The 12486-nt window shown below is 43.8% G+C and overlaps 1 protein-coding gene across 4 annotated transcripts in view; it reads left to right on the forward strand.

Annotated features, from left to right (window-relative positions):
- EIF2AK3 (eukaryotic translation initiation factor 2 alpha kinase 3) overlaps positions 1-12486 on the forward strand; it is a 70772-nt gene that overhangs the window by 31934 nt on the left and 26352 nt on the right. For 3 of the 4 annotated variants that reach the window (XR_012904441.2, XM_025185612.3, XM_075930962.2), the window contains exons 5-10: positions 919-1153; positions 1419-1581; positions 4441-4578; positions 5111-5233; positions 5787-6007; positions 6324-6436. Coding sequence is in view for 3 of the 4 variants with exons in the window: in XM_025185612.3 (XP_025041397.2) it covers positions 919-1153; positions 1419-1581; positions 4441-4578; positions 5111-5233; positions 5787-6007; positions 6324-6436 (993 nt within the window). In the remaining variant the exon portion in view is untranslated. The remainder of the gene's footprint in view (positions 1-918; positions 1154-1418; positions 1582-4440; positions 4579-5110; positions 5234-5786; positions 6008-6323; positions 6437-12486) is intronic. The other variant, XM_075930964.2, reaches the window with a different exon arrangement.

A 12486-nucleotide genomic window follows, 5' to 3' on the forward strand; every position in this document is an offset into this window, starting at 1 on the left:
GTGTTTATATGGTAGCTTTCGTTTTGGTCCAAAATAGAAGCTTTTTTTGTATAAATGTCAGTAGAAAAAGTTAAAAGTTGAACATACCTTGTATATAAATGTATTCCTTTTTATACAGGCAGTCTGTGGGCCCTGGAAAGTTTACACTATAGTTCTAGATATCTTTGGGCACACAAAGGTATTCTTACTTATGAATAAATATTTTGCCCCTTTTGTCATTCAAGGTGAACAGCTATCCAAATGTTGAGTGTCTAAACCACTCTAACATTGTTCTGCATTGTATCAGAGAAATACTTAACAGTCTTTCCATTAATGAGAATAGTTTTCAACATTTCTGCCTTTGTATATTTGTACTATAAAACTAATTCTGGCATCTAGGATACAGCACTATTGTGAGCCACATGGATGAGATAGTCTGTCTACAACAATTCAGTCTAGTTTCTGAATAGGTTAGATTAAGGGATGAGCAGTTCTAGTTACACTGATGTTCTTATCAATAAATTGCAGACATAGCTTTTAAAGTATTGTTTCTTTACATCCTAATGTATTTGTTACTATTATCTTTCCTGGTAAACAGCTACACTAGTATTTAGTAGTCTGATTATAATCCTTAATATTTGCTTCTCCTTCCTCCTTCCTGCATTACACTTCGATGTCTCGTAGTTACTTCAGCTTCAAGTCATTTTGAGTTGAAAATAACTGTATATTTGTGTTGTGGCTTGCATTCTGGAAATGCTAAAGTTAAGTGTGTTAATACTCCCTCTAGAGGTGCATTTTAGTTCAAAGGACTATCAGAATTTACTGCAGAAATGCTAGTAAAATGTCTTATCAAGTTTCATTTCCAGATTTCTAAGATGGGTGGTTGGGGCTCCCTTTTAAACCTCTTTTCGAGAAATCTTTTTTCTTTTTAACTTTAAGGTGGAATTTTAGTGTTGGTCACTTTGAACTGCGCTATGTTCCAGACATCGAAACTAGCGTGGGATTTATTGAGAGCAATTTTAAATCCAGTATAAACAGAGAAGAGTCTAAAATCATTTCGGATGTGGAAGAGCAGGAGGCTGTGATGAAGGATACAGTGATAAAGGTCTCAGTAGCAGACTGGAAGGTTATGGCTTTTAATAAGCAGGGAGGACATCTGGAATGGGAATACCAGGTACTGGAGATGGGGAAGTATTACATTTTATGGAAACTTAAGTTTTACAGTATTACAGGAAAATGTCATGCATTTTAATTTAGGTCACATCTGCTTGGGTGAAAAAACTGCATATCTCCTTGTACGATTTTGTATTGAAGTGTGGGGTTTTTTGAGCTATTGAACAGCTATGAACTGAATCATGGATTTTCAAGCATAAGAATTACAAATATCTGGTAAATTTATCAAGTTATTTTACATTACCCTTTCCTTCCTTACTCTTCAGTTTTGCACTCCGATTGCTTCTGCTTGGCTGGTTAGAGATGGAAAAGTCTTTCCAATCAGTCTTTTTGATGATACGAGTTACACCGCTAACAGTGAGGTCCTGGAAGATGAAGAGGATCTTGTGGAAGCTGCCAGAGGAGCCACGGAGTCTAGTGTCTATTTAGGTGAGATATCAATTGCAGTGCCTTCAATTTAACATTATTCTTCTTTCAGTCTTCTGAAAACATCAGTAGACCCAGTTGTTTAAAGTTATAGGAATACAAGTCAAAGATCTTCACCCAGTTACTTCTGTGTTGAGCCCAGTAACCTGTATTTGACTAAAGAATATTGTCCTGAAAGGCATCCAGTCTTGATCTGAAGACTTAAGGAGACTGGTAGTTTGTTCCACTGGTTAATCACCCTCACTGTTGTAAATACATGCTTGATTTCAAAGTTCCAATTTTCTTCATTTAACTTCCAGCTGTTGATTCTTATGCCTTTTTTGTCATCTGCCTCCTTACTTTGATTGTATAATGGAATCCCTGCCCCTATGAACTTTCCAAGAAGCTACCCTGATGAATATTTTTCCCTGGTAGGATGAATCTGATTTCCAAGGCAGGAATACTGTTACAAATCTGAAATGTGTGATCCATGAATGTTCTGTACTTTTTTGTGTAGAACTTGATGCTTCAGCAGCACATGTCTATCAGTAATTCCTTTGGCTAGCATATGTATGGAAACTGAACACCAAAGGACATCAACACACACATATCCAACTTGGTTAAAAATCTGAAAAATTCTTGTGATTGAAAGAGTTGCTGTATTCTTCCAGTTGGGAGAGTATGGCCCTAGTGAAAACATGAATAACTCATCTGATCGTTTTGACCAAACTGATAGTGACAGAGTAAGGTTGTAATTTTTATTATTCTTTATTTAAGCCTATTCACCTATAAAATATAGGGATTAATTGCAATTAATCAGCTAATTGAGTAGTCAATGGAATTTCCATCAACTGCTCGATTAGTTGATGGGAGGGGCACTTGCTACGTCGGCTGCAGCTTTGCAGTTTAAATGTAGTAGGAGCTGAGTGCACAGCCCCTGGCAGGTTCTTAATACATTTAAAGGGCAAAGTTGCAACATTCTGGAGCCAGCGCGAACCGGGACTGCTTAGTCCTGCCTCATGGCAGCCCCAATAGCTCACACTGCTGGGTGGCTCTCACTACATGGCTCTACCTCCCCTGCACCACGGAGACCATGCTATGGGGAGCTGGCTTTTAAGCCAGCTGGCTCCCCCCAGCACTGGCTCCTGTTTTCCCATCCCCTCCCCTGCTGCTTCTGATATAGAGGCAGCAAGGGTCGGGGAAATGCGAGTAGTCGACTCGACTACCCAATAAGTCCAGGTTTATTGGGTAGTTGACTGTTCAACTACTCTTTTACATCCCTCATAAAAGGCTTTCTGCTTTGTGCTCTGAAATGTGGGCTTATGTACAGTCATGGCATTTTTTGGACTGAGAGTTTTAAAGCTTTTTTTTAAAAACTGGGATTTAGTTGATAGTCTGTATCAGGCAATAAAACTACTACTCTTCTTTCAGACCATTGGTTTTAGTCACATTGTGGGTTTTTTGCATTGACTGAGACTTAGTTAGCCTATACAACATTTGGCTGAAATTTCTGTAAATTAAGTCTCATTCAAATGTCAGAATTTATTTGGTGTGGTTTGTACCTGCTTTGAGTATTGTGCCATCACCTTTCCTTCTCTGTAGCACCATTACATTCTTACCGCTGACTACTCTCTGGGTAAATACACTGGCTTTCTGAGGCTGTTTATATAAGACATTTTATTTTGCTTCTCTTTTCTCACCAGGGCTAACACCCGTGTTGCTCTTCTAATGGTAGTCTGTAGTGAGAGCATTTGCATAGACAAGGCAATGGCATTTTAGCTACTATGTCATCTTGCTATATGTACAAAAAAGACAAATGTAAATCTGAGGTTGACTGATTTTTGCATCCTACCCTTCCCATTTTAACAGGTAACAGCAATGTTATTATTAGTGTTATTGCTGGGGCTTTGTCAGCTTATGTTGCTGGCTTTTAGACAAAAAGTGAATAGCATGATTAATATTTTTGAAAGGGAAATATGGGTAGCTGGTAAGGGTCCAAAGCAATTAAAGGGCAGTTTTCGTTGCTTGTGTTTTAGAATGAAGAGAACAGTAACCATTCTTAAAATTCATCTAGGCTAGTTACCATTCATATAAAGAAATGCATTTTCAAATACTTTCTCTTGAAAATAGCAGAAACTGTACAGTCTATATTCTGTTACTTGCTCGTATGGATTTCTCTTTCCTTTAGCTGAACGGATTGGTTTGTAAATACCCAAAAGTCCCTCAAACTTCTTGGACTAGCAGGGTCTGGGATTTTGCTCTGCCTCTTGGTTTAGGATAAGAGGCCTTTTGCATCACTCTAGCAATTGCTTTGTATGTTCTTGGTTCGGGCGACTATGCCCAGAGTTGTTCTGGGTGAGGAACAGGAAATGGAGGGTGCAGCCACCTTTCTTCAGCACCTCTAAGAATTAATGATGTTGGGGTGATGGAGTCTACATTGTTCCACATTAAATAATGCTTGGTTACGATGATATCCTGTCTCCCATGCTGTGTACTAATGTTGCTCCCAACAATTCAGTGTTGATAGCACCCTCTTTGAGGGTTGAGTGTGTGTTGTTGTTTTTTATTGGCTGGGGAGCCTCTGAAATGCTTCATTTACTTAAAAGGAACCCTCATGCTCTTCCCAATGGTCATTGGGTCTGCATGACTCCCAGCCTTAGTTGGTGTGGGAGCAATGAATGAACAGTAAATGGCTAAGACATTGTTCTCTGCTTCTGAAGCAAAGAGTCAATTGTGCTGTACGGAAAAGGTTGGTTTTAAATCCTTCATTTTCTCTTGAAATGCTCGGAGTCTTGAAACTGTGTTCCTAGTTGTGCAACTTTGTTCTGGGGGATGGGAAGAGCTAAATCTGAAGTCAAATATGCTCTCTGGTTTATTACTCAGGAATGTACAGAGGTCAGCTATACCTTCAGTCTTCAGTCAGAATTTCTGAGAAGTTCCCAACCAACCCAAAGGCTCTGGAATCCAGAAATGACAACGCAATTATCCCGTTGCCCACAATCAAGTGGAAACCTTTAATTCGTAAGTGACAAGCTGTAGTTTCATTAATTGTGTTGGGTTTTTTTCAAAGCAGAATGTGACAAGAAGTGTCTTGTGACTTCTACTAACTGCAGAATTAAGTGGAAGATTGTATTCCCCTTCAAAACCTGCTTCTGTGCTTTCACATTTTTTAATCTTAATGTTGAAGGTGAAGTGCCTTTGATTTGTCATAGTGATTGACAGACTTCTTTAATAATCAAACCTTCTACTGCCAGTAAATCAGATAGGCATTCTGGTCCCATCAGAAAAGAAATAAATGACTGTAGTGACATGAATGTCATTTATTTGACTTGTTTAAATTCTGATCGTGGGGGGAGATTACTGTGGGGATATTTGGAATATTTCATCCTTAATATTTTACTTGCATGAAAATCAAGTCCTTTTTTTTTTTTAAAGTATTTATATTCTCTATTATCGCACAACGGGAATTATCATAGAACAAGCTCCAGTCAGGAAACAGTGGGTTGTTATAACACTCTTAGCTTTTAAAAGGGAATTTCCTGTCTCTTCCTAGATTCTCCATCCAGGACTCCTGTGTTGGTGGGATCTGATGAATTTGATAAATGTCTCAGCAATGACAAGTTTTCTCATGAAGAGTACAGTAACGGAGCACTTTCAGTTCTGCAGTATCCATATGGTATGTAGCATCAGTGAATTGGTTTTTGTTCATTAAACAGCAGCTGTTACTACCAGAAGCACACTATTCAGAATTTGGGATAGTGTTTACCCAGAAAGCTAAGTAAATGTATTGGCTCTTAAATGTTAAGTACAATAGAAATTTGATTTACAAATAGAAAATAGTATTGTCTGAATGTTGGTTCTGTTTTTGGAGGTTCGGTGTTGGAGTATAAAGTTTTGTATGTGCAATAACTTCATGCACTGAAGTCTTAAGCGCTTATGCTTTCAGAGTTCATTAACTCTGTATGGGAGACTACTTGCTATGGAGTTTATGGCTTCAGATAATTGAACTTGAATAGTAGTTTGATCATTTACATTTGATCGGTACCACAAAAATCTCTTACAGTTTAGCAATATGAGCAAACAGAGATCTGTTTTTTTGTAAGTAGCTACAGCTCTTTAAAAATCAATTTCTGGTGCAGTATTTCACATTTGTGAGGACAGATACATTTGTCCAAAAATACAACTGCTTGATAGTTTGAGGTAAGCAAACTTATATTCTTTCTTTACAGACAATGGTTACTATTTGCCATACTACAAAAGAGAGAGGAACAAACGAAGCACCCAGATCACTGTTCGTTTTATTGACAATATGAACTACAAGAATATCCGCAAAAAGGATCCAGTTCTGCTTTTGCATTGGTGGAAAGAAATAGTTGGCACCATCTTATTCTGCATTGTAGCAACAACTTACATCGTTCGCAAGCTCTTCCATCCCCATCCTCACAACAGAGTAAGCATCTCGGTTTGTTTTCTAGACTCAGATGTGCAAGTATAAGTAGTTGACAGACCTTAAATTATTAAATTGCGGAAATGAAAACCTGCTTTGATTTTTTTTTTAAGAGCTTATTTAATAGAAAGCTGTTGGCTTCTATGAAGAATTTACTTAGTAACTGCAGAAAGTGCATCACATTACTTTACTGGTTTTTGTAATCTTTGGAAATCTTTATATTGAGGTTATTTCATCTCCTCGTTTGACAATATCAGCTGGCTTCAGTTTTGTTTAGTGGTGTAAAGAGTTTGTTTGTGTTTTCTGTGATCCTTGTCAGCAGCGGAAGGAATCTGAAACACAATGTCAGACTGACAGTAAATATGAGCCGGTTGGTGGAGAAGTTAAAGATAACAGCTGGAATGACATTACGTGTTCTGGATATGTGTCAAGGTGAGAGAGCAAATTATCCCCAATTGAAGAAAATATATATGAGAGAGAGAGAGAGAGATCGATCTGTCTTAGTGTGAGAACTAGTTGTACCTAGAAAAGCTGGCTAACATGGGTGTAGGGTGAAAGGCCAGCTGGGGAGGGCAAGCCCCAGCCCTGCCCCTTCTGCCTGAGGCCACACCCAGCACAATCCTTCCGGGCCATATGGAGAGCTGTGGCTGCTGAGCTGCAGCCCGATCCCTCCCCTACGGGCGGGAAAAGCCGGGTTGGTGGCTGGAGCCAGGCTGCTACACTGCAGCCCCAGTCTTAGGCGGTCGGTTGTGTAGACAAGTTTGGGTGGGCTCTGCCTTCCCTTGCCTATGTTACCGACCTCCCAAGCTGGTTAATGATTCTGTGTGACTTAAAAGTTTGGTGATTCTAGACGATTTTAATTTTTCTGTTACAGATGAAGATTGGCAATTGCTAAAATAGCTAATACTATGAGTCCTTATCTGTACATTATCAGTCAGAGACTGCAGATAAGGTCATTTTAAAACCAGTGTTTCCCAATTTTATTTGGCCGAGGAACCCTTTTCAGCTTTTCAGAATTTTAAGGAACCCCTAGGTTTGTCAAGCAAAAAAACAAGGGGGGGGGGGGAAACCCACCAATACATGAAAATCACATTCCTTTCCTAAGACCACCTCACCCCTTCCTTGAGGCCTCATCCTCTCTGTTTCCCTCCTCTCCATCATTTGCTATCTCCAGCCCTTATACACTCTCACTAGGTTGAGACAGGAAGTGCAGGCTCTGGGGTGGGAATGAGGGATTTGGGTGTGGGAAGGGGTGAGAAGTACAAGCTCTGGGAGGGAATTTGGATGCAGGAGAAGGGAATGTTAGCTTGGGGAAGGGGCTCCATGCTGGGGAGTGTTGGGCTCAGGTGGAAGGTTGGGGTGCTGAGCAAGCCATGGGCTTGTGGATGTGAGGGTGCAGGAGTTTGAGCTGGATATGGGAGGGACTCAGGGCAAAAAGCTTGAGAGTATGACGGGCTCAGGACACAGATTTGTGATGTGTGGATGGTGCAGGAATGTTGTGGCAAAAGACTGAGGATGTGGGGATGCAGGAGTTTGGGGATATAAGAGGCTCAGGATGGGGTTCCAGTGTATGATAGGCTCAGATTTGGGGTCAGATGGTGCAGGAATGTTATGATGCTGCAGTGAGATGGGGGTTTGGCCCCAGTAGGGGGCTTGTTGGCCAGGCTTCATTTTTAAATAAAATATTATGTCAAACTCAAAAGGTTTTAGCATTGTCTTTATTTGTGAGAGGGGTGAGGAACCTGTTTTGAGTCAGGGGTCACTGACCCACAGAAAAGTCAGTTGGGGCCACACAAGTGAGATGCAAAAAAACCCCCAGGCCTCACTAATGTGGTCCCAAATGTGCTGGTGGAGGCAGGGGACAGAGTGAAAGTGGGTGCTGGGGCTGGGGAGAAGGTGCTGCTGGGTGGAAAGATGCTGGCTTCGGTGGCAGGGTGTTGGGGCAGGGTGGGAGTTGGAGCTCCCTGGTCTGGCACCCTCTGGACCTGACTGGTCCCAGATGAGGGAATTTTTGGACCAGGTGAGGTCATTTCAGGGCCCCTGGTTCTGCCCCTCCCCCACTAGGCTTCTTTGCACCTCCATACCCTGCAACCCAACTGAGCTACCCACCCCCGCTGGTTCCCTGCACCTCCCCCAAAACCACCCCTGCAGCACCAGTTCCCTGCAGCCCTTCACAGCCCAGCTGAGCCCTGCACTGATTCCCTGCATGTCTCCCCCACAGCACAGCTGAGCTCCGTTTCACTGCACCTTCCCCCAAACCATGCAGACATGTGGACAGCGCTGATTCTCTGTCCCTGGCTCCCTCCCTCCCTCCTCCTGAGTCCAGCACCTGGTTCCCAGCACCTCCCTCCTCCTGCAGCCCAAGTGAGCCCAGTGCCCCCCTAGCGTGGCACCCAGGGGCAACTGCCTGCTCCCCCCTCACTGCGCCTCTGGACCAGTACCTGGCAATCCTGCAGCACCTCTGGGTTCCGGGAAGTATGCAACTACACTTTCCCTCCCCAAACAGCTGGCATGAGTGCTGCCTGAGCAGCAGGGGCTGTTGCATCCCAGCAACTTACTTCTGCGATGCTGTCCTGTGGGGGAGGGCGCGGGGAGCCCCAGGGAAGAGTGCGCTGCCTACATAGTTTGAGCTGCGCAGCCCTGGGTCTCCTGAACTTCCTCCCTTCCCCCGCACCACACAGAAAGGCCCTGGAATTAAGTTGCTGGTGCCACAGCCCCAGTTATTCAGGCAGCACGGGCTGGCTCCTTTGGGGAGGGGAAGTGCTTCCCTCCCCGCTGTGGGTCACGTGGGGTCACTGCTGTCCAGCATTTCTGGAGCAATTGTTCCCTCTGCCCTACCTCCCTAAGCTTCTGCTGGCTAGCCCTCTCTCTCTCTTTCTTTCGGAGGGGGAGGGGGAGTGCTGGCTCCTCGCATGCCTCTGCTGACTAGCCTGCTCTCTCTCTCTCTTTCAGAGAGGACAGGGGAGTGCCAGCTCCTCACGGAATCACTAGTTTTGCTTTGTGGAACCCCAATTGGGAAACACTGCTCTAAACAATCATTATGAGATCATATGACCAGTTTCATGTGTGTGTTTGGACTAATCATAGAATCATATCATAGAATACTAGGACTGGAAGGGACCTCGAGAGGTCATCGAGTCCAGTCCCCTGCCCTCATGGCAGGACCAAGTACTGTCTGGACCATCCCTGATAGAAATTTATCTAACCTACTCTTAAATATCTCCTAATATTACCTATTGTCATGTGGAGAGAGAAAATGACCCTTGAGAGCCTCAGTGTTTACCTCCTCTATTGCTGTGTTTGTATACAAGGGTTGTGGAGAACTGATGATGATACTTCACATGTGAAAGCAGGGGAGATGGTGTTTAAAGCTAATGCTATAAGAAACTCTGCTCTTGATTGAGGAGTGTGGAAAGGGGGTGCATATGGGTTTGTCATCTGCTGATGGGAGAAAACATGAAGTTAGGGAAATGGATTATATTACTAGAATACTTCCCGTCCATTCATAACCTAGTAAAGGTAGGAATTGTTTAAAATCAGGACTAGAGCAAAAAGGAAAATGGTTGATCTGAGTCAACAGACGATTGTATCAGAAAAGAGATGCGGCTTCATAAATGGATAATTTGGAGAGGATGTGCAGCAAAATAGATTCTGAGGAAATGGGCTGCCCTTGAGAAGATTAGTTTGCAGGAGCTACAAAGGAAAACCGCACACTTGTTATATGACAAGGTGATAGAGCTATGTTTATTCAAATGAAAATTTAAACTAAGGGTATGTCTTCACTCCAAAAATAAAGTATTGATAATTTGGATTAAAATAGTGAAGACAGCATTATGGCTTAACATGGGTTAGCACAGGAGTGGGCAAGATACTGCCCATCCTGCTGTGCCCCCTGCCCTCCTCCGATCAATTGAGACCCAGGGGTGGGAGAGCATGTGAAGAGTCTTCCCCACAACAGGGGCGTGCAGCACCAGAGGGAACCACCAGCTGTTCAGAGTGGTTGGCAGTTCCCTCTAGACAGGGCAGGTTTGGGAGACTTTGTAACCCCAAACCAGTTAGGGTCTGGGGCCAGGAAGGGAGCGTATGAAGTCTCCTTCCCTCAGCAGGGGTGCCCGGTGCCAGAGGGAACCTCCAACTGTTCAAAACTGTCAGTTTCCTCTGGGCACCCCGTGCCCCTGGCAGACATGAGGAGGGATAGACCTCGCATGCTCCCCCGCCCCACGGGGAAGCTCACAAAGTCCCCCCACCCTCCTACAGTGCCGAGAGGGAATTGCCCCTTCTGGCTAAGGCCCTGCCCTTTCTGGTTCCGGCCTGCAACCACTACCAATATTGGTAAAGTGGCCTGCCTACAAAATTATTGCCCATCCCTGGCTTAGCAATTCAATTTAAAGTTTATACAGGAGCCTGGAGTTAAACGTTCGCTGCTAATCCAAGTTAAAAATGAATTTACATTTCTACAGCTGTTGTAATCCAGGTTAGCAAATGTGGATTAAGAACACATTAAATCCATTAAATGTGGATTTAGTCTTGATTTTGTTTTTTTTTACTTTGAGGATTCACCTTTAAATGTCCAGAATCTTTATATTAAGCTCACATACATAGACTCATAGACTCATAGACTTTAAGGTCAGAAGGGACCATTATGATCATCTAGTCTGACCCCCTGCACAGTGCAGGCCACAGAATCTCACCCACCCCTCTTAGAATAATCCTCTCACCTATGTCTCAGATATTGAAGCCTTCCAATACTTTGAAGGCCCCAACATGCAGAGAGTCCTTCAGCTGTGATCTGTGCCCAATGCTACAGAGGAAGGCGAAAAACCTTCAGGGCCTCTGCCAATCTACCCTGGAGGAAAATTCCTTCCTGACCCCAAATATGGCGATCAGCTAACCCCTGAGCATGTGGGCAAGACTCACCAGCCAGACACCCAGAAAGTTCCCTATAGCAACTCCTATCATCCCTCCATTGACCTATTTCCAACTGGAAATGAATGGTCAATTAGTTACCAAGATCATGTTATTTCATCCAACCATCCCCTTATCATAGAATCAGAACTGGAAGAGACCTCAGAAGGTCGTCAAGTCCAGCCCTCCACTCTAGGCAGGACCAATCCCATCTAAATCAACCCGGCCAGGGCTTTGTCAAGCCGAGACTTAAACACCTCTAGGGATGGAGACTCCACTACTTCCCTAGGTAACCCATTCCAATGCTTCACTACCCTCCTAGTAAAATAGTTTTTCCTAATATCCAATCTGGACCTCTCCCACCACAACTTGAGACCATTGCTCCTTGTTCTGCCATCTGTCACTACTGAGAACAGCCTCTCTCCATCCTCTTTGGAACCTCCCTTCAGGAAGTTGAAGGCTGCTATCAAGTCCCCCCTCACTCTTCGCTTCTGCAGACTAAACAGACCCAAGTCCCTCAGCCTCTCCTCGTAGGTCATATGCTCCAGACCCCTAATCATTTTGGTTGCCCTCCGCTGGACCCTCTCCAATGCGTCCGCATCCTTTTTGTAGTGGGGGGCCCAGAACTGGACACAGTACTCCAGATGTGGCCTCACCAAAGCCGAATAAAGGGGAATAATGACATCTCTGGATCTGCTGGCAATGCTCCTCTTAATGCATCCTAATATGCCATTAGCCTTCTTGGCTACAAGGGCACACTGTTGACTCATATCTAGCTTCTCATCCACTGTAACCCCCAGGTCCTTTTCTGCAGAACTACTACTTAACTGGTTGGTCCCCAGCCTGTAACTATGCTTGGGATTCTTCCGTCCCAAGTGCAGGACTCTACACTTGTCTTTGTTGAATCTCATGAGATTTCTAGTGGCCCAATCCTCCAATTTGTCTAAGTCACTCTGGACCCTATCTCTGCCCTTAAGCGTATCTACCTCTCCCCCTAGCTTAGTGTCATCTGCAAACTTGCTGAGGGTGCAATCTATCCCCTCATCCAGGTCATTAATAAAGATATTGAACAAAACCGGTCCTAGAACCGAACCTTGGGGCACTCCACTAGAAACCGACCGCCATCCTGACATCGAACCGTTGATCACTACCCGCTGGGCCCGGCCTTCTAGCCATCTTTCTATCCATCTTATCGTCCATTTATCCAATCCGCATTCCCTTAACTTGCTGGCAAGAATATTGTGGGAGACCGTATCAAAAGCCTTGCTAAAGTCAAGGTATATAACATCCACTGACTTTCCCATGTCCACTGAGCCAGTTACCTCATCATAGAAGCTAATCAGATTGGTCAAGCACGACTTGCCCTTTGTGAATCCATGCTGACTATTCCTGATCACTTTCCTCTCATTCAAGTGTCTCAAAATGGATTCCTTTAGGATCCCTTCCATGATTTTTCCAGGAACCGAGGTAAGACTGACCGGCCTATAGTTCCCTGGATCGTCCTTCTTCCCTTTTTTGAAGATGGGCACTACATTTGCCTTTTTCCAATCATCCGGGATTTCTCCCGATCTCCACGA

This window comes from Pelodiscus sinensis, chromosome 4, assembly GCF_052426305.1.
Source record: "Pelodiscus sinensis isolate ZL-2025 chromosome 4, ASM5242630v1, whole genome shotgun sequence".
In the NCBI taxonomy this organism is placed as follows: Eukaryota; Metazoa; Chordata; order Testudines; family Trionychidae; genus Pelodiscus; species Pelodiscus sinensis.